Source organism: Neltuma alba, unplaced genomic scaffold, assembly GCF_004799145.2.
Source record: "Neltuma alba isolate B1F8T4 unplaced genomic scaffold, ASM479914v2 tig00013372_pilon, whole genome shotgun sequence".
Classification (NCBI taxonomy): Eukaryota; Viridiplantae; Streptophyta; class Magnoliopsida; order Fabales; family Fabaceae; genus Neltuma; species Neltuma alba.
Genome location: NW_021637635.1, coordinates 145,903 through 171,883, shown reverse-complemented (window position 1 = coordinate 171,883; position 25,981 = coordinate 145,903). Strand labels below are relative to the sequence as shown.

The following is a 25,981-nucleotide window of genomic DNA, read 5'->3' as shown; positions in this document are numbered from 1 at the left end:
TTGCCTTCATTAGCGCTAAAAAATGTCATTGGTGACCTCAAGTTAGAGGCTGTAATGGATCAGTGACATGTGTTATTGGATCAAAGGTTTCACAAAATCATGTCTAGGTTACCATTCAAGCACAGTAGCTGAAATATTGGGTATCCTTGAAGCCCTCAATCTTTACTGAGATGAGAAGCTTACACAGGTCAAAATTTGCTACGATTCCTTAAAAACTATCAAACTGATTTAGAGTTAGCACTCTCTAAATTACCTCCTATTCATCCCTCTAGGCATGATTAACAATCTCGTCATGCATAAATAGATAATCACCTTTGACCACATTTTCAGGGACCAAAAGGGGGGGGGGGAAAACCATAGTAGTTAGTCACTAAATTTTAAACCACGTTTCCGTGCATGGTTTCTCCACAAGGTAACCAAGCTGTTGATTGTGGTTGAAGTCATAGCTACAAAGGTGATGCACCTGCTGGATTGCTTTACCAAGATATCTTGTGGCAGATATTCTTTCTCTGGATATCATTTGAAAGCTGGAGCTTCGCGCGCGCGCGCGCGCATATTGGAGGAAAGTGATGATGTTGGTTGATGCTGACTCGTCTCTCTGTTTTCTTATCTGTATGTGCTGTCTTCCATTATGTGTTGTTTTAGTGACATATCTCCACGAGGATGAATATTTTAGAAAAATTATGAAGCCCCTATTCTTTTTGAGAAGTGGTCCGCACACTTGTTTTCACCTCTCTATAGTGCCACACCCATCAACTAGGAAGGTTATATTTCATTGTCCTGTTGTGTTAGGGAATCAAAACAGAGTCCATAACCATTACCAAAAAAATAAGTAGAAGATTTCATTATGCATGGCTCACTTTGTCAACTCATTTTCTCGGATCCTGTGATGAGCACTCTAGACTTATTAGATCTAGATTATTCATATCTCATTTGAATGATCCAGATTTAGTTTTTTTTTTTATTTGTTTAAAATAATTATTTTAATATGTATAGAATCTAAAATAGAGATAATCTCTTAACTATCTTTTTTTTTTAAAAAGTTTTTTTTATTTAAAAATAATTAATTAAATCTTTTAAATATGGACTATTCAAATCAATTATAGACAGTCTAGATCTGATGAGCTTAGAATGCTCATCAAGATAATGAGCACTAAAATTGGTTCCCATTTTCTCTTTTCTTTTTTATTATGCTGCATGAAGGTTATATTTCATTATTATGCACATGGTAATAGGGAAAAGAAGAACAGAGGAAGGACAAACAAGTCACAACAGGAACGAGATAACGTGAAGGAGAGGCTGCAGATAAAAAGGAAGTTTAAGTTTTTTTTTTAATGCATAACTCCTTTATGAGATCTATTTCTCATATTTAAAATATTAAAATTTGAAATTTAAATATAAATTATGATTAATTGACCGATTAATTTTAGGCCTATAACAATAATAAGTCGGCCCAGTACTCAATCCAACAAGTTGCGACATGAGTTATATACAAGCATTTCTACCAAAAAAGAAGAAGCTACACATAAGCATTAATTTCCTGGGAAAAAAAGGACACAAGCCATTCATGAAAGTATGAAACTAATATAAGTCCATGCAAATGACGGCAAATTTTAATTAAATTCAAATGATATATATATATATATATATCAACCCTTTATTGATTTTTTTCCCAAAAAAAAAAGACACAAGCTATTCAGTCCTGTGATGAGGTCAAAAATGTGCCAAGCTGCCAACAGTGAGTGCTCATAATTCTTTTGAGAAAAATCATTTGGCACCTAAACTATAGTTTTTCTTAATTTTTAATTTCGTACTTGTCTTTTTTCATTTAATTAAACACTCTAATTTTACTTTGTTAACATTGTTAGCTTTTATAACTTGGCTTAACCTCTATGCAAGAACTAATTATGTTAACGAAACAAATTATAGTGTTTAATTAAGAAGGTAAATTATACAAATACCAAATTAAAAATTAAAAAAAAATTACAGTTATCAGCAAAATGGTTTTTCTTTTTTTCTCTCCTAATATGTTATATGAACTATGGGTTTAGAATCTCCACTATCTTCCTACTACATGCAAGACTGTTGGGAAATAAAATTCAATATCAGGAAGGAGATCCACAGTACGCGTGCGCGCCTGACAATTCTAAAATAATAAAATATGCGTAACGCGTGTTAAAACGTTGAAGACATAGGAGAGACCACAAATATTCTCTCCGGCCGGAGGGATACATATTTTCCAAGGGAAACAAGGCTAAGAACTGAGGCAGGCAAAATCTTTATAAGAATCATGGCTATGTATAGCTAGGACTATATTTTAAATTATCATAACACGAACTAGAAAAACTGGGAAAAGCCAGAAAGTAGACAAGGAGTAGAATAAATGCATAATATCAAATAAAGACAGACGCAGACAGAACATTAATTAAGGAGACATACAGCCGACGCCATGCCTAGAATTAGGAAAAACAAGAAACAGGCCACTGCAAACTATTCCGATCATCAACGGGAAACTCTCCATCACTTGGTCCATCTCTTTCTCGTGCCCTGGAAACAAACAATCCGTAACCCTGTGATCCGAGAAAGCGATCGCCACGAACACCATCACTGACATTATCGCATGCACAAAGTCCGTCAACCCCACTTTAAACCTCTCGTCCTTGGGCACCTCCACATTAAGGCCCGGTTTGAAAACGGACAAGCCTTTTGGGGTGACGAAGCCGTAGTAAACGGTGCCGTCGGGGCCGCGAAAGCTGTCGGTGAAGTGGAAGAAGAAGCAGGAGAGGGCGCAAAGGCCAAGGAGGAGGTGGATCATCAAGGAGTGCACGTCGGAGCAGTGGCCGGATTTTGTGATAGTGGGAAGCACCATCTCGAAGGTGAGGAGGGTACCGTAGGGAGGAAGTTAACAAGCATGGAGGTCTTGGACAGGGTCTTCTGGACGCCCTTTGCAACGGCACGTCTTTTCCGGCCACCTTCTGCGGGAGGCTCACCGGAAGTGCCATCGGCTGCTTCGTGTGGTGGAGGAGGGTTTGCATTGTACACTTTGATTCCTATTGCTTCATCAGTTTGATCCATTTGTCGCTCCGCCAAAAGACTCACTTCTGACCAAGTGAATAATGTGGAGGGGCTTAAGGCGGTTCGTACTTAACATATGGCGGGGGCAGTTCCATTTTCAAAATTGTGGACGGTTATTGGCAGTTATTTCTAACCGTTGTCGCTGTGCTTAAGTAGTGTTCGATTCTACGTCAATATGTGGCAGATCAGAGCACGCATCACCTAATTTCGACTGATGAAATAAGAAGTTTGTCAAATATACATCTATAAATTAAAGGTTTACATACACTTTGATGTGGTTTTTTTTCCCCCCAAAGTAGTAATGGAAGGTGAAAACGGAGAGAATTTTTTTTAAATAAAGTATAAATTACATGGAATATCTTATTTCAAATTGTTAGTATTTTTTACATAAATAAAAATATAAGTAGAAAATTATATTCTTTTGATAAATTTTACAAAAATTGTAAAACAATTCCTCTCGTGAGAAATGCAAGTTAAAATGCTCTAAAACCAGAACAATTAACCATCTACGACACAACATGTCGGAGATTATTTGTCACTGTTTAAATTAAATAAAAATTTTACAAAAAGAAAATTTGAAAAATGAGAAGACATATTTAAAACTCCTCTGGTCTTTAATATAGGATCCAATTGTTGAGTTAGTTTTGATCCTAAATATAAGACCCATTTTTCATATTTATCAATTTTCTTCAAATTATTCTTATGAATACTCCCTCAACCATAATCAAGTAGAAGAGGGAGATGGGATATTAAAAAAGATGATTTTGGTGTTTCAGGAAAAATGTGTCACATTTTTTATAATTATCTAACTTTCTTAATTTAATTAAATTAGTTAAATGGGTTTTATATTAACGACCGGATGAGTACCTATATTTCTATATGTATAGTGAAAGTTAAATTGGGTGAAAATAAAAGAGGGTTTTCTGGCGAGAAGAAAATAAAGGAGAGTTTATTTTAGCAAATAAGCGCATAATGAAGTGGGAGCAATCTGTGAATGCTAATTTTAAAGTACAAACAGGTGAGATGGGTTGTGATGTGATAACTACAATAGTGTATTGGTCTTTGAAAATGCTTCCCTCTATAATATCACCTTCCCCTACCTTCTCCTCTTCTCATCACTCAGGCCTTCCTCACAATCACGATGTCTTCAGAACCCGGCTCGTCGGCATCGTCGTCTTCCCCAACCGCCGATGAATTGGACGACCACCAGATTCGAAGGCTTACTCTGCTGCTTCCTTTCATTTTCAGGGTAGCTGCTCCCCGTCAAAACCACCACGACAATGATTCCATCCTCGATCTTCCCCTCGGGGTCATCCTCTTTAACCCTGCCACCAGAACCACCGTCATGATCGACCGCTCCCTGGACTTGGACTCGCTGATCGAGGAGGTCCCCACCAAGCCCGGGCTGTTGCCCGCGTCCAAGGATTCCATGGCGGCCATGCCCACCGTCGCGGTCACTGAAGAAGATTCTGAGTGTGCGATTTGCTTGGAAGATTACGTCACCGGGGAAGAGGCTAGGGAGATGCCCTGCAAGCACAGGTTTCACCCTCGCTGCATCGAAAAGTGGTTGGGGATTCACGGCGTGTGTCCTGTTTGCCGATTCCCGATGCCCGTGGACGATAGGGACGCCGAGCTCCACAGCGGCGAGACGACGGAGAGTGATGGCGACCTCATGCATGCGGGTTCCAACCATTCCCGGAGCTCCGCGCATTCTGATCCTGCTTCTGATTCACAGATACGAGAGTCCCAGAGGGGATGAATCCTCGACGAGTCAAGGGTCAGCAAGCATGTGGAATCCTGAACAAGTTTTTTTTTTTTTTTTTTGAGACCGTGGAATCAAGGACAAGTTTGAAAAAGCACGCTGACATTCACATAGCAATCTGGCTCTCCTTTCAGAAAATAGGTATAGTGTTTGAATAGAAACCAAACTATGATTTTAGAAGTGATTTTATGGTTTACGAAGTAAATATGTGAAGGAATTTATCTCGTTGTGCAGAAAAATGCTTCTAAAACCATGGTTTAAAGGTTGCCAAACACCCCTATAATCTCCTTCTCTTTCTTTAGATATGTTTTCGAATCATTTGATTTTTGAATTTATTCATTTTCTAATATTCAAACATTTTAAAATAATGTAGGGAAAGAGTTTTGAAAAAAGGTTGCAAAGAATTCAAATAAAATACACAGAGAAAGATCAAAAAACAGAACGGTATAAATTCATGAAACCAAATTAAAATCAGATTATTACTCTACGTAAAATGGTTGTCCAGATTTGATAGGGACATTAGTTGCCGTGCAATTGCGAATTTGCGATGGAAGGAAAATAGCTTCTGTCCAACGCTAAACCTTAATCTTGCTGTTAATTCAGCTCCAATGGCCTTTTATTGCTATAACATATCCACGTTGAGTCCACGTTCTTTGTTCCTCGAAATGCATGTTCTCATTCTCTCAAATTGAGGAGGGCGTGTTTGTTTTTGTTCTTTATTTTTTTTTCTCAAAACAATTTTATAAAATTATTTTTTGGAACAAGCTTTGAAAACAAAAAACCAAAAAATTTGTTTGGATAATAATTTTAAAAAATTATATTTGAAAAAAAATTATAAAAAATCACACTTAATAGGTAACAGTTGTCACTAATAATGATAAATGGTGGATATTAGATAAGAAGAGAAGAAGATTTTTCAAAATTTTTCAAAACAAAAAATAAAAAACACAAAAAAAAGAAGAAAACATGTAAAAATTGTTGTGGTTTTTTAGATTTTAAAAATATGTTACTGTTTCTTGTTTTTTAAAACAATTAACTAAAGACAAATTACCAAATAACTTCTCTTATTTTTTTATTTTTAAAAATAATTTTTTTCCAAAATAAGAAATCAAACAAGCCTTTTATTCTTCGTGTTCAAAATCTTTAGAGGATTGGTGTTTAATGAGAAACTTTATTTTCTCTAATTTTTCCAAAATAACATTATATTATTCATGATTATATTATAATTGAACGCGGCCGCCATATCTCAGAACCCTCCTATAAAAACACCGTGAACAGAGCAAGAGACTTTTGGGTTTTATAACATGAAAAGTACCTGAAGCTACATGGCCAATGCCAAATAAACAAGGTCTTGATCAAACTGCATATGGCCTTCTTCTCCTTTTTTTTTTTTTTTTGAGGGGGGGCTGGGGGGAATAAACACAATACTAGTTCGAAAGGACCTACGAGAACATGCATTCGAAGTTGGCAATTGATTGAAAATTAATCTGGTGACAGAGCAAACCCCCCTAATTTCTTTGTCCGATAACTATTATTAAGTCAGTATCATAAATAAGTAATCTCCAACCCTCATTCTATTTCTGCTGGATATCTCCATTCTGTGCGTTCTTGCCACAGTAGTTGTTATCGTACACATAGTGAAAGTGATGAATAACTGGCGAATGTTAACGCTCATGCTTTGGGCCGCTCACGTTTATCGGGGAACCTGCTTTTGTAGGAATATTTCCCTCTTTGTCTCGGACGTTTACGAATGTTATTTGTAGCCGAGTTGGTTAACTCGCTGCTCATGGACGGAAAAAGGTTCAAGTTCAAGAATGAAGTGTTTTTCTGTGCCCACTTCGAGAAACAAGCATGAATATATCCCAAATTTACTCCTAAAATATTATAACTCTATCATAGGCATATATACTGATTCACAGATTCGAGGGGAGAAATTATGTATCGACAGAAAGCGACAGCTACTCTACCCAAAAAACAAGGAGACGGGGACCATAATTCATAAAATGGCACCGTTTCAGGAATCACCAACGAAGCTTGCCTCGTCCGCTAAGAATGCTCAAGTTACTTGCAGTTGCAGAGCAACAGAGGATACCAAATTTCATGAAGGTTGAAATGCAGGAGAATATACATGACTCTTTTTTTTTTTTGGGTTGGAACCTAAATTGGTAATGGGAGATGGTGTCAAAATGTAATTTTGTTCTTTTGGCCAAAAAAAAAAAAGTAATTTTGTTCACACTTTAATTCATTAGCGCTCCCCCAAAAGGATTAATTAGTAGAGATATGTAACCAATAGAATCTCACTTTGGAAAGAGAAATAAAGGAAAGCCAAAATAACTGCACAAATACACCCGCAAGCAAATAGGAAGCTCTATAACAGGAACAAACAAAGACACTAGACACAACAGGGCAATGTTCAATGAACTAACACAAGGCAACAGAAACAGCACATCGTGTGAAGAGATGCCAGTAAAAAGCAAATTCATAAGGCTCGAAGTTCCCCTCGATCGCTCTGATAATATCAGAGACTTCAATTTTCTGACCAAGCAATTCAAATGGGACACGAGTTTACACTTTGTAATTGGGCATTTGGAACACGTGGATGGAATAATGTAAGTTGTCCCTGAAAGTGAACACCACAACTTCTACAGCTAATCAACATGTGGGTGTTAACAGTGAAATCGAGAAAGCAGATAAAATATTAAACTTCATAAAATCAGAAGCAGAACAACTACATACTCTTGTTATCACTTATCAGGGAACAACTGCATACCCCACACCCAACTGCAAAACGTGAGAATATGGCCCACAGCCATCTTTTAATACGATCATCACGAAGACGATAGAGATGTGACGATAAAGAATAAGAGACATAAGACACCCGAAACAAAAGGGTGAAAGAACAGGGATTTGTATATGCCAGTGGAGGGAACCGAATAAAAGTGTGTTATATTCTCAGGTATAATTAACTTTATGTCACCCACAATACCTTGCAACTTTATTGCCCAATAGGCTTATTTAAAGATAATTTAGTTCGTATCGGACTGGTGGGAGAAGAGAAGGCATGGTGACTACATTCTATAAAAGATTATTCCTAAACGCTCTCATGTGTCAATTCCCTACCTCTTGATCTTTCGCGGCTTCTTTGGACCTGGAACTTCTAGTTTACCAACAGAACATCCACATCTTGCCCGAAGAATCAGAACAGCTCTTCCATTGGGGGGTGCTATCTTCTTCAGCTCCAATTCCAGTTCTCGATGATGATCACGAGGCAGTTCAAAGAGGCCCTTTTTGATTCCTTCGTTAGGTGAATTCCTTATACAATCCTCTGTTTCCAACTGAATATCAAACTCAGCAGCCTTTTTCAACCCCTTGCAATCGGGATTCCCGCATTTCCTACTCGTGCATGTCAAAACTCCCCAGACAGAAAATGCAGCAAGAGAAATGCCAAATCCTACGTACATATAGATCGGTGGCGCAAGAGAAACCTCTTCTTTCACCGCATATAGAATTGCGCAAGAAATCTTAATAGACCCAGTGACAACATAGTAGATGAATGGAAAGAACAAGAAACCGAACGCGCAAATTGCAGCAATGAATAACGCCACTTCAACCACAGCCCATCGAGATCGATCGCATGTCACAACTTGCGGAGTATTGGGGGAAGTGGGCATCCTTCTATTCCGCTGTGTGCTATTAGTTTGCCTCGAATTAGAACCGATTTCGTAAGAAAACCCAGAATTCGCCACGACAGGGGCTTGGTCAACGGGCTTGCAGAGCGAGATTGAGCTATGGAAATAGACCATCTCAAACGGAACCGAAAAACAGAATCTGGAATCGAATCCGCGATTGAAGTCCACCAGATTAAATTGCAGATCAAAACCACCAGTCTATATCAAAATCGGATCGACCACATCGGAGATGATAAAAAAGATCGAAATTCGTCGGAACCCAGACGCATCAAATTTAAAATTGTTGCTCCGGGTAACTTCCACAGCCGAAGTTCAATACTTGATCCGATCAAAGTATTGAAATAAAGTAGAGATAGAGAGAGAGAGAGACAACGGATTGGTGAACATGTTCGAAGTTAGGAGTGAAGGAGGGGCTTAGGCCGGCTGAAAGCAGAGCAGAAGAAAAGGAAGCGCAGGGTACAAAGGAAGAGTCATCGCTGATTTATGAGGGAGGGGAAAGCTCGCGTCGGACGTGAGATGGGTCGGCTCTTTTAATGAGGGAGGAAGAGGTCAGATCGAGTCACACACGCCAAGAAAATACAAGGACACGTTTTGCTGAGTTACGTGGGCTCTATGGAACTCAATGGGCATGGATTCTCCTTTTAGCCAACCACTTGAAATCATGCCTGAATCATTTGGTGGGCCATCCTGGGCTTTCAGTATTTCTCATGTTTATGTAAGTTGCAATTGCAGGTCCTCAGATCAAACATCCATCTCAATTAACACGTATGAGGGTTGAGATTTGAACTCTAATTACTTGCTTAACTGACGAAAGTTTATATTACTCCCGCCAGCGTGAGATGGTGAGTAAGAATCCCAGAGTGGAACATTAATCGTTCTTTTGGTGGATATATTTGGGTGAGAATCCAATAGGTCATCGGGATCTCTTTACTATGCAAAATGCAATGACGTCATCAGATTTAAATAATTATATAGTTTAGGATAATAGTAATCGGAAAAAAAAGGGGGGGCACATCTGAAGTGCAAAAGCATTGGTCTTTTGTGCTCATTGACACGATACATATTCATGAGGATCATAATGAACGAATTGACTGATGGGGGTGGGGCTCAATAGCGTGGCCCCACGGGGGCCGATCATATTGGGCACCGGGCCAAAAGTTGGAGGCATGAGAAATTAGATGCGGGTCAACGTAAGCACATGAGGTGGGAAGTTGACAAATAACATATGAGCGTCTGAGTCCAAAAAAAAAAAAACATATGAGCGTCTTGCTTGTCAATTAATAAAACATTTATTATCTTGATTAGCACTCTAAACTCATCAGATATTAAACGTCTATATCTGATTTAAACAGTTTAAATTTAAAATATTTAGTTAATTATTTTTTAATAGAAAAAATTACTTTTTAAAGGAATAACAGGTAAGAGATCAGTTCTATTTGAGATTTTATACATATTAAAATAATTACTTTAAATAGATAAAAATTAAAAAAATTAAATTTCAATTATTCAAATAAGATATGAATGATTCGGATCTGATGAGTTTAGGGTGAAACTGGTTTAATTAAGTTGGAGAGTGGTATCCGACACACCACACGGTTTCAAGTGTGAAGTCAATGCCGTCGCGTACATAAAAGATCATTTCGGGATTTCCCATTGACTGACATGAGGAAATGTAAATCAACGAACGCAATGGGCGGCTCTTGTTTTCAAGTCCAACCGCGTCGTCGTCACAGGATGAGTTTCGAGGTTTCGGCCATTCCCAGCGATTTCTCATTCTCCTCACTCCACCAATGCAGAGTCAGCCACAACTTCTCAGTCCCAGCTCCAAGTTAATGATGAGTCGACTTGTGACAAATAAATGAAAAGGCGTGTACACGAAGCCATGTAAAATGATTCATATGACTCCATAATTGCGCGTTAAGAGTCAACATGGGTTAGGTCATTGGTAATTACTGGTTGACAGCTCCTGAGACGATTCTACATACACGCTTTATGTTTATTATCAATCACTAAACCCAGTGAAAGGTCATCGATCCACTACTGCATTTATTTTATGGATTTGCATTTCAATGTACCGTGTAACACAACAGCTCGCCTAACTTTGAATCAATCACAGTACTAGCTTTAATTATTGCTAAGAATAGAGGTAGAACTAAGTCCCCTGAAAAGAGGTTAATTATTGCTATTATTTTTATTTCATACAACTTTTCTTACCATGTAAAAAAGTAGCATCACCCTTCCCTCGATAAATTCAGTGAAAGGCTGGCGAAAAAAAGAAGAAGATAAATGTCAGTGAAAGCAAATTCATCATCAGGATATGATCTATTTTTTACAAAAAAAAAAAGTAAAATTGACGAAAATTTATATCTACAGCTCATACCTTAGTTCCGTCGCTCCTCGTATAAATCCAGGTGATTCCGCGCGTATTTTCTGTATCGGGCCTGTGAGCCCACATCTGGATCAAAACCCAAAGGACTGATGTCTAATTTGACCAACCTGATTGGGCCCAATTTGCATCAACTTGATGGCCCAATATCCACAAAACTGCATTTTGAATGAGAGTTGCTGTTGTTGATACCCAAAATTGTGGACACCCGGATATCTACATCGCCTGAAAAAGAACCTCGCAAGACAGGCTTTGAATTAAATAATATATGTACACTTCATAGCTCTTTTTCCAGGAGGCGCGCGTGTGCGCGAGTTGAAGACCACCTATTGCATGGGGTATAAAAGGTAATCAAACGAAGGAGGAGCATGTGATTGCTTAATATACCTCGGTGATTCTTTTGTTTAATATCTCTATGAACTATCAACAAGTGTTACTCTAAGTAGAAGAGATTTGGGCACTATAAATATCATGTCCTGGGTTTGATTCTTAAGATGGTATGTATAGAAAAAACACTGCTGAGAGGAGTCTCATTACGACACCTAACAGTAATCCAAGAGATTAGTTTTTTGCTATTCGAGTAGGAAGATATTCTGGGTAACTAAAAAAAAAAAATCACTATGAACTGGCATGTGCATGGGAGTTTTTCTTCTGTTTATCCTCGCATTATTTTTGTTTAAAAAATGAGGGAGGAAGAGGGAAGAGATTTTGTTTATCTTTCCACATTGATGCCGGACGCCGAGAGAGCAGCGGCCTTGGGAAGGTGAAGGGAGGTTGATGATGATGAAGATGATGACTTGGCAGCCACATCATCACCTGTTAATTTACACATATGATGACTCAGTTTTGAGTTGGATGAAAAGGATCATTTTCTAAAAACTTAAAAAAAGATGATGACCAGTTTTAATTGAGTCGAGTTTGGGAATTAAGTTATAAACGAGGTTAAAATTGAAAGACAAAAAAAATCAATTTTTCCCCATAATATGTATGCTTATTAAATGATGACGATTCTAGTGGTATTATTTAGGCAAAATAAGAGGGAACAAACACTGACAAGCCGAATGAAAAAGGAAAATTGGAGAAAAATTCTCCATTTGAAAAACGGCGGTCAATAAAAAAATAATTTAGAATATGAACCCATCCATATGAATGAAACCCAGTCAAGGGCATTATTTTGAAGTCAAGGAGTCATTAAAAAAAAAAAGAAAAGATGGGGAGTCAAAAATAAAAATGTGCTGGAACTAAACTGGTTTAGCTCAGCTTTTTTTCTTTAAAAAAAAATACACAAGGGAGGAAGGGGATTTTCGAGTTGTAAAGACTGTTCTGGATGGATAATGGGAACCACGTGTTGGATTAATAGAACTAGATGGGAAGCTAAAATCACCGATCAGGCGCGGCATATAGCTGGATCCGAGGGGGATTTACTCGCTGACACGGCTTTCCATTTCTTTGCCTCTCTCTCTCTTATCCACCTCCCAGTTCCGCACCTTATTTGCCATCCTACTTCAACATCCATATCAGCTCTTTCTGAAATCTTAGCACTAATTCAATTCTCTTTTATTAAAGGGAAAATTACACTCAGGTCTCATGGAGCACAATTAATATCAACAAAGTCCCTGAAAATCGCAAAATGAATCTGAAGTTCTTAGGGACCTGTGTGTAATTAATTCTAATTGTGAAATTACCTACTTACCCTTGTTAATTTTATTGCAACAATTTATTTACAACCTCAACAGTGGCTGTTGACAACCCGAGAAGAAGTGATTAACAACCTTGACAGTGCTCATGACAACTCACTCTGTGGGATGATTGTTGACAACCCGAGAAGAAGTGATTGACAACCTCGACAGTGCTCCTGACAACTCACTCTGTGGGATGCCAGGGGCGTTGCTGAGGTTGTTAACCACCTTTTCTTGGGTTGTTAACAGCCACTATTGAGGTTGTAAATAGGTTCAAATTAATAAGGGTAAGTAGGTAATTTCACAATTAGAATTAATTACACACAGGTCTCTAAGGACTTCAGAATTATTTCGCAATTTTCAGGGACTTTTTTGATATTAATTATGTTATGTGGGACCTGAGTGTAATTTTCCCTTTATTAAAATGACCATACTTATCCAACTAAATCTAATAAATAATTAAGCGAATGTTCATGCAGAAAATTGAAAAGATGAAAACGACAAGCATTCATTCTGGAGATGTGCATTTTCGGTATTATAATTAAGGAGGCGGTGTATTTCAAACTATAGGTAACGATTTCTATGATAAAACAACTCATTATACTCTATATTCATTAAATACAAACTCTTTTAACGTGAAAAAATGAATGAAATTTAGGGTAAACAAAAGCGGAAATGTCGTTTTGATTTAAATGGAATTTATGCAGGATGATAAAGGAACAGGGCTTAAACGGTAAATGAGCAAAAGGACAGATTATGAGCAGGAAATTGTACCCAGGAAATTGTGCAAGGCACAGTAAACTAAAAAGTTCTTTGGGGGAAAAGATGGGTAGATGCGATTGAAGGAGGCAGGGGCGGGGGGATCACACGTGTGGCGCACGTGACAGGCGTGTTGGTAACGGGGAATTTCATCCGGCGTTTGGGTGGGAGGCGCTGTTGTTGGAGGCCGAGAGGCAGGCACTTTTTCACTTTACTTTTCCCGCGCTGGGGCCCATTCCCACGAGCTGGCACTTTTCTCAGCCAAGTGAACTGTTTTGCCCCACTTTTCCTTCCCCTCCTTTTTTTTTTTTTTTTGGTTTTGTTTTTTGTTTAAATGATCTCTTAATTCCTCATGCTAATAATCACTGCATGTTACTAACTCAGCTTTATAACAAATCACTAGATTATTTGTGATTCCTCCATGAACAAAGCCACTTCAGTATCAAATACACAGCTCTTCTCTTCCTTCTTAACGCCGACAGTTTGTTCTCATGATGACACCACATCCACTTTTGTTCTACGTATGCGCTCCCCACTTGATTTAAGTTTTACTAATACTAGTTATAAGAGCTAGTTGATTAATTTGAGAAGATTAAAAAAAAAATTAAATTAGTTATTCATAATAAATAGGTGTTGTCTTTTCTAAAATATTCTTTCTAATCAAGTGTATGAGTTAGAACTATTATTGTTAAAAAGATTATATTGGAAAAAAATGCATAAGTATAAGAGAAAGTAGATTAGGATCTTATATTTAGGATCAAAATAAAAATAAAATAAGATCTTGTATTAAGGATCGGAGATAGTATTATTTTGGTCGTCTAATTTAACCACAAATCCTTGTTTTTTGATGGAGATAGAGAGGGGTGTTTGTGCTGGAGAGGCCAAGCATGGAGGAGGGCAATACGGGTGAACTGTGGGGTGGCGTCTCCGAAACCACGGCGTTGATGGTTTCGTTTACAAACTTTGTTTATTTTTGAACTAAAAAACAGACGGTAGTAGTCACAGATTACCAGCGAATCAAATCTGTAAACTCTCACTTGTAATAAATAGAATTCTTCTCGTATCATTAGAATACAAAGTGATTGACAGTTTTATTAGTTTTTGACGCCAATACTATTTTACAATACAATAAGTAATGCAAGGCAACCAATAAGATTGGTCTAATGAAATGGGTTAGTTCCTCATAACGTGATGAATTAATATTCGAATCTCTCTTAATACCTGACAGTGTCTTGAATAAAGTTGCACTCAACAATAAGATATTTATGTTTGAGGGAAAAAAAGTAATTTATCACAAAATGCGCCACCTGCCTTTCAACTTTCCACGTATATTCGTTAGTTTTTTTTTTTTTGCCAACATATATATTCATTAGTTTTCGGCACCAATACTCTCTCACCATCCCCTTTTATACTCTTAGTTTCATCATAACTACTATATTTTTCTTTCCAATAAAGATTAAAAAACGTTGCTGGTTAATTAGGACTAGAAGTAAATTATAGACGATGAATAATAACCTGTTTTAATATTTCATTTCATCATCGGTTATTAAGGATGAGAGGAGTAAAATTTAAGGCTATGGTAGTAGATTGGGATACTATATTTAACTGACGGGCCATTATAATTCATTATAAAACAAAGAGAGAATTACAATTAAGTCTTACAGAAAAAAATAATTATTAAAAAATCCCAATAACAATATGAACAGTTTGTAATGATAAGTCCTGCACGGAGAACAATAAGTTCTGAGATTTATTTTGTTATTTTTTTCTTTCATCGGACTTAATTATAATTCTCCCTAAAATAAAGTTACGATCCTCTTAAAAATATTTAAACATGTTCATATATGCATGTATAAATTAATTATAAACTCAAGATGAAAAACATCTGGATAAAACAGGAAATCGAAATTGATGTAACCGAGGAATTGTTGCTTTTGCGGGTTGAGTGGGAAATGTTGTTGGTGGCTTTATATGGGCTGGGATGGGGATGTAAAGAAAAGGAATAATAAAAAAGCGAGGAAAGTACAAGGAGCAGGCGGGCCGAGAAGCATTGTCATCCACAAGTAGCAAAAAGAGAAGCGAGAGCAACAAATAGTCAAAAGCATATATCTTTTTTAAAAAGGGGGCTTAATTTTTTTCTTTCTAAGAAACCGTGAATGACTAGAATTTGGTGGGCGAGGAAAGAGAAGATAAGAAGAAACTGTTGCTTGAAAGATGAAGAAAAAGTGGTGAATAGGATCGTGGGGGAGAGAGTTGCCGGCTATTTGCATTCATTGGCAACCCCAAGACAGAAATCAAAAGCAAGAAAGAGAAAGATCTTTTTACGGCCACACAGAAACTTGTGGCTCAAATTCTTTGTGGCTTCCGACGTGGCAGCCCCCACATGCTTCACCGATCGACAAACCCACCAAAAACACGCACACACACACACACAAAGAAAAGAATTCGCAGTACAATTAACCACACCCCGACGACGCACACACTCTCTCCCCACACAACGTGTCGGATCTCTCTCTCCAAAGTCTGCAGCTTTCTCTCTCTTTGGCAAGATAGAGGAGAAAAAACATTGGAAAAAGGGGGAAATTAAAAAAAAAAAAAGGAAAGAAGGAAAGAAAGAGAGAGAGAGAGAGAAGTCGAAGACAGAAATGTCGGAAGCAAAAGACCCGGCGATCAAGCTCTTCGGGAAGACGATCCCACTGCCGGAGATTCCGGCCGGATCCAGAGGCTCGTCGGGAGCTCCAGCTTCTTCTTCTGGGGATGTTATTGATGATGGTATTGATCACAATCTTGTTTCTCCGACCACCTCATCGCGAGAGTCCAACACGAAGAGAGACGAAGAAGAGCAAGAGACCGAGAAGGTATGAAAATTTAGGGGCGGTCGTAAATTATTGATTTTGAGTATGAATCCTTATGTAAAACGCAGACTGATTTAATGGGCTGGTGTTAGTTTGGCTTTGGCAATGCCATTTCTGTTGACTTGCTGTGGTAGCTTCTGTTGGTTAATATATCATTCGTATGACTCCATTGATTCGGTGTTTTGGGTTGGTTTCCATTAGGATAGCTTTTTGGTTTTATTTTTCAAACTTGCAATTCTTTTTCCGACTTTCGATTTTTTCTTTCGATGTTATCTTTAACATGTTGATGCTCGGGCTTCCACCAGAAGATTTATGCTACTTCATTAGCATTCGTAGTTTGATGAATTCTCTGGTACTTAGTTAATTTGTCAGGTTCTGAAATTGCAGGATGATTGTATGGGGTTAGCATTGGTTAAGCTAATGATTTTCTTGTGATGCCTGTCAACATAATTTATTTCCCTCCATTTCATCTTCCGGGATTCAGGCTTCTGGTGCGAGCTGTTCTATATTTCTTCCTTTTTCTACTTTTGGACCTTGATAATAATTTACACCATACATATATGGACTGCCATGGACAAATCCTATTTTTCTCTTTTCGTATTTAGATCCTTCTGGCCACAAATAATTTATTATACATGATTTTTCTACTTCGTTTTCTCTGGGTTGGCGGCATGCTTGCGGCAAAATTCTTTTTTCTATCTGGCTTTTGAATGTTATAATAGAATTCAACACTTGAATTGTGCCATTTGAACTTTAGTTTACGTATATGTGTACTCATCCTTGCCTTCTTCTGGGTTTATAGTCGGTGTTCTCTCTTCTGCGAGGAGAGTTTTGAGTCATAGCTCCCTGAGAAATCCAGTATCATTTATTTTGGTTACTTAGCTTATTCTGTGGTTGCATTACCTTCCCCTTGCTTTTGAACCTGTTGTTACACAAAAGCTGGGTGGTAATATTCCAAACCTTCAACCTCTACTGACATATTGGAATAACATGTTTGTGGATGAACACTTGTATGGGATTTTGACTGTTGATATTGCACTGTGGATTTGAAGCAACTGGCGGAAATGAGTTTTCTACTTTCAATTATATGCGGTGATATTGAACTATGCTGTATTCTTCTTGTTTGCTCTAGTGAACTAGCTATTTGTGCTGTGCAGTCAAGGTTTCATTTCAATATCAATAAAGATCCTGTTGAATAAATTACATCTTTAAGAAACCCCAGTATATGCAGAACAGGAGGAGATAATCATAAGAAGTTTTTTTCCTACCACTCAGAAATCTGATATTCTGATTTATCTATTGTTTTAATAATACTAAGGAAGTGCTTGTGAGAAAAAAATTCGTCTACATCAACTTGCGTAGCTGAAGTTTTTATGAATCCAGGACGCTTCGGGAGAGAATCCAAAAGAGAATACGGAGGATGGAGCCCCCGCTCAATCTACAAAAGAGGTCGCTAACCCGGATGCAGCCTCTAGGACAGGTGAAGAATCTATCACGCCCCCTACTGAGAAGGACGCTACTACATTGAAGGCTTCAAAATCTGAGGAAGAGCAAAGTGAGACAAGTAATTCACAAGAGAAGACTTTGAAAAAGCCAGACAAAATACTGCCTTGTCCCCGCTGCAAGAGCATGGACACCAAGTTCTGCTACTACAACAATTACAATGTCAACCAACCTCGCCACTTTTGCAAGAACTGCCAGAGATACTGGACTGCTGGTGGAACTATGAGGAATGTGCCTGTGGGTGCTGGTCGTCGAAAGAACAAGAACTCTTCTCACTATCGCCAAATAACTGTTGCTGAAGCACTCCAGACTGGTCGAGCAGACATGCCAAACGGGGTACATCATCCTGCCTTGAAACCCAATGGCGCAGTCCTTGCTTTTGGGACAGATACACCTTTGTGTGAGTCAATGGCATCTGTTTTGAACCTTGCTGATAAAACAATGCAGGATTGCTCGAGAAATGGATTTCATAGACCTGAAGAACTAAGAATTCCTGTTCCCTATGCCAATGGAGAGAAAGGAGATGATCATTCTAATAAATCTCCTGTGATGTCAACAAAGCCAATGGATGATACAAGCATCAACAGGCAACAAGAACAAGCAATGCAGAACTGTCAGAGTTTCCCACTTCAAGTTCCTTACTATCCTGGGGCACCTTGGCCTTTCCCATGGAATCCAGTGCAGTGGAGCTCTCCGGTTCCACCACCTGCGTTTTGCCCTCCAGGATTTACCATGCCATTCTATCCTGCAGCTGCATATTGGGGGTGTACTGTCTCAGGTGCTTGGAACATACCATGGCTACCACAACCATCATCACCAAACAGCGTGGGCCCTAATTCTGGACCTAACTCGCCAACGCTGGGTAAACATTCAAGAGAAGAAAACATGCTCAAGATCAATGACTCTCGGGGAGAGGATGAACGTGGTAAAGAAAACGGCAAAGAGAAGTGCCTTTGGGTTCCGAAAACTTTGAGGATTGATGACCCGGGAGAAGCAGCTAAAAGCTCTATATGGACAACGCTGGGGATTAAGAATGATATGGCTGAGTCAGTTCAAGAGGGAGGGCTCTTCAGGGCATTCCCATCAAAGGGTGACGGAAAAGATCATTCAACACAAAACTCAACAGTTTTACAGGCCAATCCAGCGGCATTGTCTAGGTCACTCAACTTTCATGAGGCCTCATAAACATTTTGCTAAAATATTTGTAATTTTTTTGGGCGCAGCAAACTCCGATGGCACCTATATATATGTTCCTAAGGAAGTTACAAATGCCAGGCAATATGTGCTCGCCAGCCTTGTTTGGAAGAGTTATTTCTCGTGAGCCAGCTGAAGAAGAACCAAGGTTTGGTTCTTCCTGAATTCGCCTTGAGGAGAAGGAACCTTCTTGTCTTTGCAGAGTTATTCCTCTTTCTTAAGTGACGGCTTGACTGTTTTACTCTCTTCCTTTTCAATGAGATGGTTTGCTTAGATTATGTGCATAAGTTTATATGACGTAGTGATAGATAGAACCTAGTGAATTCGTCTACGTAGATTCGGCATGTATATAAATAAGAGTGGGAGTTCAAATTGAACTTCTTGTTCTGTTATTCTTCCATAATGTAATTCTGTGTTCGGTTGAACTAGGCAGCCTGCCTCCGTTTATATTGTACAGACTTGACAGCAGGGATTTGAGAAATTCTTGAATACACTCGAGTTCCCAAGTATGTGAAAGACAATGAGTGTATCTAAGAATTTTTGAAAGATTCCAGGCGGATTGCACGAGAGACCTGTGCTGTAGGACTTGCTTGTAAATTGTAATACAAGACAAAATGGATTTAGTATGTTATTGTCAGCGTAATTTGTGTTGGTCTCTCAATATCAATATACACATACTATCTTATTTAAAATCCTAGAGAATCTGATTTGTTTTTACACTTTTCACATCCTCAGTTAGAGATCGAACCCAAAACTGCAAGCTACGAATGGGGGCTGGGGCTGAGAGGGTAAATTGCCAGGTACAAGTTGGGTAGAAAAGTGACCCCTGTGAGACTGACTGAAATTGTTGTATGTCCGGAGTCAAAAAGGCATTCTGGGGTCATGTCCGCCTAAATTCTTGCCGCACATGGCAGTGAACCTTGTCTTTCTAGGCCCATAAAAAGAACAATAATCACTGCTAAAAAAGCGGAAAAGCTTCATCTGCTTTCGTTCTTTTTCAAAGCCGTCCCTCCTGGGGGCTTCTGCCTGTCCATATCTGCTGTACAAACAAGGCACTTGGAATATTTTAGATTCACCTTAAGGAGAGTGATACTTATCTCAGTTGATGCACGAGAACTGTTTATACAATAGTTAATTTTATGAGTTGATGAACATATTTTGATGGGATTATTTCGAGCATAGACCTTGGCTGTTTCTGCGAAAGGAAAGTACAGACCTCTAGTTTTCTAAAACATGTTGTGGATCAAGGCCGAACTAATAAGACTTCAAAGACCAATCAATATTCTTTCTTTGCTCTTCGATATATTTTGGGCAAATGACAATCGGGAAAGGCATTTATTCACCAACTGCGATCGAAATGCCTCATTCACATTTTTATTCTCAGCATTTTTTTTTCACGGGAGCGAAGGTGATGCAGATGTAGACAGACAGTATACATTAAACTCAGAAGATGCCTAAAGATATAGACTATATTAATATTACAATTAAACGTGTGTGCCTTTCACGGTTTCACCTATATGCACCACAATAACAACAACAACAACAATCACCACAACAATAACAACAACAACAACAGTACGATCAGAAAACATGATTTATATAGAGGTATCAAATATCAATGGCCATAAATAAGGCGCCATAATTGATACGCAACAAGTTAATGAATTGTGCCTACTAATTAGGTATACCTGCATAGCAATAATAGCTAATGAGTGCTTGCATCATGTCAGAAGTCGAATATCTTACAAGAGCACATCCTTATTGACCGGCTGGAGGCAAGTCAAGGAATTCCTCGAAACCACTCTCTTTTTTCCTCTGTTTCTTGTTCCCTTGTATATATCCGTTGTGTGAATCACGTATTATCAGTTTTGTTTGGCCATTTTTCTTGAACTGTAGTCGCAGCTTTCATCTGTATGTAGACGTCCAGAGGATTCACATTCTGATGCATGGTATGAGCATCAAGTCATATTATCCTTAATACAAGATCTACTTTTTTAACTACAAATTAAATCTTATACTAAGTACTAGAGGCAGTATTATATTTTGCATTTAATAACATTACACTCCATCTTTGTGCTATATGTATGATCACAATGAATATAATTATAGATTTATAGTAGCGGAACAATCCTGGCACCACAGAAAGTAGGGGCACCAAGCCAACTATATCAGTCGGGATGCATCCAGAAACTACGTACGTATATATGTAGAGCCAAGAGAAAAACATTACCTTTTGTATCAAGGCCATGAGAATAAACACAAGAGAAAAGGGTGTAATTAATGATGGGTGGAAAGGCCAATGTGGAAAGATAAGGAGGTTTGGCACAAATTAAAGAAAAGTTCCCCACTTGGTGTAGAAAGCGAAGGCATCCGATTTGCCAACTTTAGAGCAATTGGCGCTTGAGCCTCGCTCTTGGGTCGGTCCATGTCCACCTAAAGCATATCCTTCTTTATGTTTCATATATATGTTGATAACGACTTGGAAGTTATGCATCCATTCATTTACCTTAGTCAATTTATTTTCTTTTCGGCCGGACCTTAATCACTTTTTTTTTTAAAAAAAATAATAACACCAACAGGAGACCAAAGAACTTGGAAGAACCTTGCGATGCAGCTGCCTTTGCCTTTCCAAACATATTATAATGCGTCCACATCCAAGCCCATATCCCATATCTCATAATATCACGTGCGCCTCAATGTTCAAAGTACTCACGACGTCGTCTCTTTTGTTTCCCTTTAAAATCACATCATTATTAAGCCTGCGATCTTTGGTCAGCTTGATTTTTAACTGATATGATAGCTAGCGACCATGTTATTTTTAAGTTACTAAATTATTTGTTATATTGGGTGAGGCGATAGAAATTCAAAAAAAAAAAAAATGATCAGGGGTCAAAAAGAGGTAGGCAGTGATAACGAAAATGAAGGCCTTTCGTTGGATCTGAGCAAAGGCGGTTTCCGAGAAATATTAGATATCATCTGATACATATAGATATAGAACCTTCACTGCTTTCTTCTCTCTCCCTCACTCCCTTCAAATTTCACAACCCTGCCCTCATAGCTCCTTCCTTCTTCGCCTCTGTCTTCCAAAAACTTCCCCAGCAAAATGATGAGCCCCTCACGTTTTCTCGCGCTTCTTCTGGTCATGTCTCTGCTCTCTCTCGCCTTCACCTACGGTTTGTATCTCCTCACTTCTCAATCTGCTTTTCCACAGACCATTGTTTCTTTATTTTATGTCCATGTCTTTGTCCGTCTCGTCAATTCCTTGTTGTGACTGTGACACTTTTTTCCTGTGAATGTTTAAGGTTTCGGGAGAGCGCTGACGGAGACAGTTCCTCGCCATCATTATCCTGCTAAGGCAGAGACTACAGAGGTTTGATTCTTTCCCAGAAAATGTCTACATCCGCGTACATAAAGCTAATTTTATTATTGTATGCTTGATTGCTTTGGTCCAATGTTGACATCATTCACTTTGTTTGTCATCTAGGAAAATTCCCGAAAAATGAGGTTGATGATCCAAGTGATGGATTATGGGGATCCGGAGGCAAACACTAATCCCAAATATGGAAATCTGTTCAGCCCTCCTGCACCTTCAATCACTCCCTCTCCCTCCTAATGCAAGAACAACAAATTTAGATTGTTCCAATGATCAGTGTCCCGTCTTTCCATTTCTCTGTGGATTCTTTTGTTTCGAATAATTCCCTTTGGATTTGAATGGCGTGTGGGTGTAAGCTGAAACCCAGAAATTGCCTGTGCATGGTTTAGCTGTGTTGTTGTGGCGTGCTGTAATATTGTCGGTAATAATAAGGGACTCGCCTATCTCATTCTCATCTGATAATGACAAAAGAAATAAAATAACGTTTGACTTAGAAGCGAGAGTGTGTCTATGGATGCGAGATTGGCCGACTTACGAGTTAACAAGGAGTTTCGTGATGAACCTTCACGTGCAGTCCAGGCGGTTCCATGAGGTTTGACCTTCGCATATACCTAAAATAATAGATAAAGCAGAGCTTACCCTCCTTTCATGGTTTTGATTTAACACCATCGTGTTTCGATGCAGTATGTATGAATCCTTAAAGACGAAGCTTCTTGATATGTACATGTAGAACATTAATTAGCAGGGTACCATGTAGTTTCCTCTTACTTTCTGCACTTTTAAAATAGCATTTGACATCATCATGTATGAGATCGAGAGGGATTTTGTGTTATACAATCCCAGTGTGATTATAAGAACACACTGGCTATCTTGTGTTGTGTGCAATACATATCTGCTTTTTATCTTCTTCAGTTTTCTTAATTAGTCTCAATCTACTGCGCTATCTACAATGGCCGAAATTTTTCAAGGCAAGCGGCGTGATGGGAAGATAATGAAAGGACCCAACTCATTGCATTTATGTTGAGCTGTGTATTAGTTGGAACGACAGATTACGAGAATATTGAAATCGCATTTTAATATAATCAGTTTAGATTTATTTATGTTGGAATCGTAATCAAACGGTTGGGTGTAACCATTGCGACAGTCTGGTAGAGTACTCTTGGTTATTTTAATTAATATGATTACTCTTTATGTGTTGTGTGTGCGCTATAGTTTACAAGGCAGTGATCATTGATCAAATTGGAATGGGTGATCACGATTTTTCTATGAACAATTTATTACCCTTAAAATGGAAAATCCTTGGAACGAGCAATCAAAGACTTTGATAAGTTATTTTTAAAATGGGATTCAGTTCGTGTTGAGGTAATTTAGATTGAGCTTTGCAACAGAGTCATTGGCTCCACCGGGCTCAGGGCGTCGCTATTACAATTACAATTGATAAAAAATATATTTTGATATAGATTTATATTAGACTTTATAAAAGCCATATTTTTTTTCCTTAAAAGAATACCTATTTTACGAGTCGCTATCGAATATATATAATCAAGTTGAATGCGTTAAATTAGCCGATCCGTTGCCAAGTTGGATTAAGTGGGCAAAGTTAATTTAGCGAGTCTGCTTTGGGCTGACGAGGCGAAGTGAACACCTGTAATTCACATGGTTGAGCCATTTTTCTGGGCCGTAAGGATCAAACCCTTTTTTGGGCCAAGTGGATTAAGCCCAGTTGAAACATTAATCTCCGGAGCCATAGATGCGGCCGAGGCAAGGACTAAGGGCTAAGGAGAAAGAAGTTCACGTCAAGTCATATACACCCTCCGTTCCTTATTATAAGATACATTTGATACTTATAACATGTTCCTATATATAAGAGACACTTAAAAGTTATTTCTACCTTTTGTGTTGATTTCCTATTTTATCCATATTTATTGTCTCCAAATCACACGCTCTCTCCCTCCCACTTCTCTTTCTTTCAATAATTTAATTGTTCTCTCTCATGCTCTCTCTCCTTATTAATGAGGGCATTTTTGGAAAAAAATTATATTTTTTACACATTGATTGTTCTTAACTAATTTTAACTGCTTTTTTTATCAACATAATTCGGTTATTCGTCTCTTATAATAAGGAACAGAGGGAGTATTTTCTTTATAATTTTTGCTCAACAGATGAAAAAGTTGGTAAAAAATCCTTATTTAAAAATTTAATTAGTTAAAAGAATTTGAATTTGAATGGATGCAGCTATGATCCGTAAGTGCAATATATCTTTCGCTGTGTGCAATGTATCATTAATGATATGCAACAATCATCAATATGAAAGTAATTTGTATATAGCGAAAAATATGTTACACTCATGGATCATACTTGCACATACTCAAATTTATATCTTTTTTAACTAATTAAATTTTCAAATAGAAAAGTTTGACCAATTTTCCCTGAGACTGCTAGCTATATATATAATTCACTAAAACAGAAAGCTACAAGATGATCACATAGAGATAGTCTCTCTGAAGGTTTCATGCGCACGTCTATGCTAAAATCGGTTTTAAATTTAATATCATATCTTGACAAAAAAAAAATCCCGAGACATTAAGTTTAGGACTCTAATTTTCCACGTTGTCTCGTTTTTTCCCCCCGAAGTAATATGAGTTTATCTTTATAATAAGTTATGTAATATAATACTCCTGACCTAGTGGTAACTGGCTAGGCCACAAGTGAGGCGAGTCTCTACTCTTTGAGGGTGGGGGTTCGAATCCTCACTTGTTAAAAAGGGTACCAGGGAGGGTTTTACTTGTCGCCCGGCCCGAATCCGGACTAGTCGATCGCTAGAGTACAACTGGCCCAAAGAGGCTGGGCCGCAGAAAAGACGCGGTTGGATACCGGATGGTTTATACAAAAAAAAAGATTTAGTTAATTGATTTGAATTGATTAAAAAAATTAGTTAAATTAGTTATTTGTAATAAATATGTGCCGTCTTTTTTAAAATACTCTTACTAATAACATATATAATTACTACAAAGACTACCTTGAAAAAAATGAACAAATATAAGAGAAAATATGGATTGAAATTTTAGAACTAAATTAAATGATAAACTAGCTTTTATACTAAGAATCGGAAGTAGTATATTATAACAACTTCTTTTTTTTTTCCATTTGCGTTGACCCTCGATGGATGTAGTCTTTGTCCTATGATTGCAGAATGAACAAAGAATAAGTTGAAGTGGACGAGCGACAAGAGAGTTATAAATAAACAAATGAATAAACACGGAAAGAAGGAAGGTTGGGGGACAAAAGTGTGCTTCATCTTTTCCTATTTTCCAGGCAAGTGCTCCTGAATGTCTTAATGACTACGGCATGAAGACTTTTCATGGTCTGATCTGAAATCCTGGAGACTGAAGCATACACATTACACAATAAACTCCTTTACGCTTAGTGTAAACTGATTTAAATTAGCTCTATGCTTCTCATAATTTTGATTCCTTTCAGATTTCTTACAAAAGAACAGAAATAGTTCAGTTGAATTGCGCGTTGCTAGTACTTCTTTCTCCCGGTTTCCGGGGACATCTTTGCAGTGGAAAAGCACTTCCCCGCACGACAAGTCAGACGCAAAAACAAAATTCCCATCGTGGAATTCCAAGTTTCCTTCATGCTTCTCCCCCATTTCGTGGAACATTCGTCGTGGTGGGAATATGATTCCCCCGGAAATACTTTT

General features: G+C 38.1%; 5 protein-coding genes across 5 annotated transcripts; 3 read left to right on the top strand and 2 right to left on the bottom strand.

Annotated features, from left to right (window-relative positions):
- Positions 1–2,425: 2,425 nt before the first annotated feature.
- LOC114736779 (protein DMP8-like) lies at positions 2,426–3,075 on the bottom strand. The gene is given in 2 exon segments (XM_028924649.1): positions 2,426–2,892; positions 2,895–3,075. Coding segments are annotated over 2 exon segments (648 nt in total).
- A 1,141-nt stretch (positions 3,076–4,216) lies between these two features.
- Positions 4,217–4,834, top strand: LOC114736778 (E3 ubiquitin-protein ligase MPSR1-like). Its single transcript, XM_028924648.1, has one exon. It carries the CDS (start codon positions 4,217–4,219, stop codon positions 4,832–4,834), a length of 618 nt encoding a protein of 205 aa, XP_028780481.1.
- A 2,929-nt stretch (positions 4,835–7,763) lies between these two features.
- Positions 7,764–9,016, bottom strand: LOC114736792 (uncharacterized protein At5g19025). The gene has a single exon (XM_028924663.1). The coding sequence runs from the start codon at positions 8,638–8,640 to the stop codon at positions 7,954–7,956; it is 687 nt and encodes a 228-aa protein (XP_028780496.1). The 5' UTR covers positions 8,641–9,016; the 3' UTR covers positions 7,764–7,953.
- Positions 9,017–15,816: 6,800 nt separating this feature from the next.
- Positions 15,817–19,541, top strand: LOC114736790 (cyclic dof factor 2). Its single transcript, XM_028924659.1, has 2 exons — positions 15,817–16,208; positions 17,589–19,541. The coding sequence occupies exons 1-2, from the start codon at positions 15,996–15,998 to the stop codon at positions 18,891–18,893; spliced, it is 1,518 nt and encodes a 505-aa protein (XP_028780492.1). The 5' UTR covers positions 15,817–15,995; the 3' UTR covers positions 18,894–19,541.
- Positions 19,542–21,917: 2,376 nt separating this feature from the next.
- Positions 21,918–22,768, top strand: LOC114736795 (uncharacterized). The gene is made up of 3 exons (XM_028924666.1): positions 21,918–22,075; positions 22,205–22,272; positions 22,387–22,768. Exons 1-3 carry the CDS (start codon positions 22,006–22,008, stop codon positions 22,513–22,515), a joined length of 267 nt encoding a protein of 88 aa, XP_028780499.1. The 5' UTR covers positions 21,918–22,005; the 3' UTR covers positions 22,516–22,768.
- Positions 22,769–25,981: the final 3,213 nt, after the last annotated feature.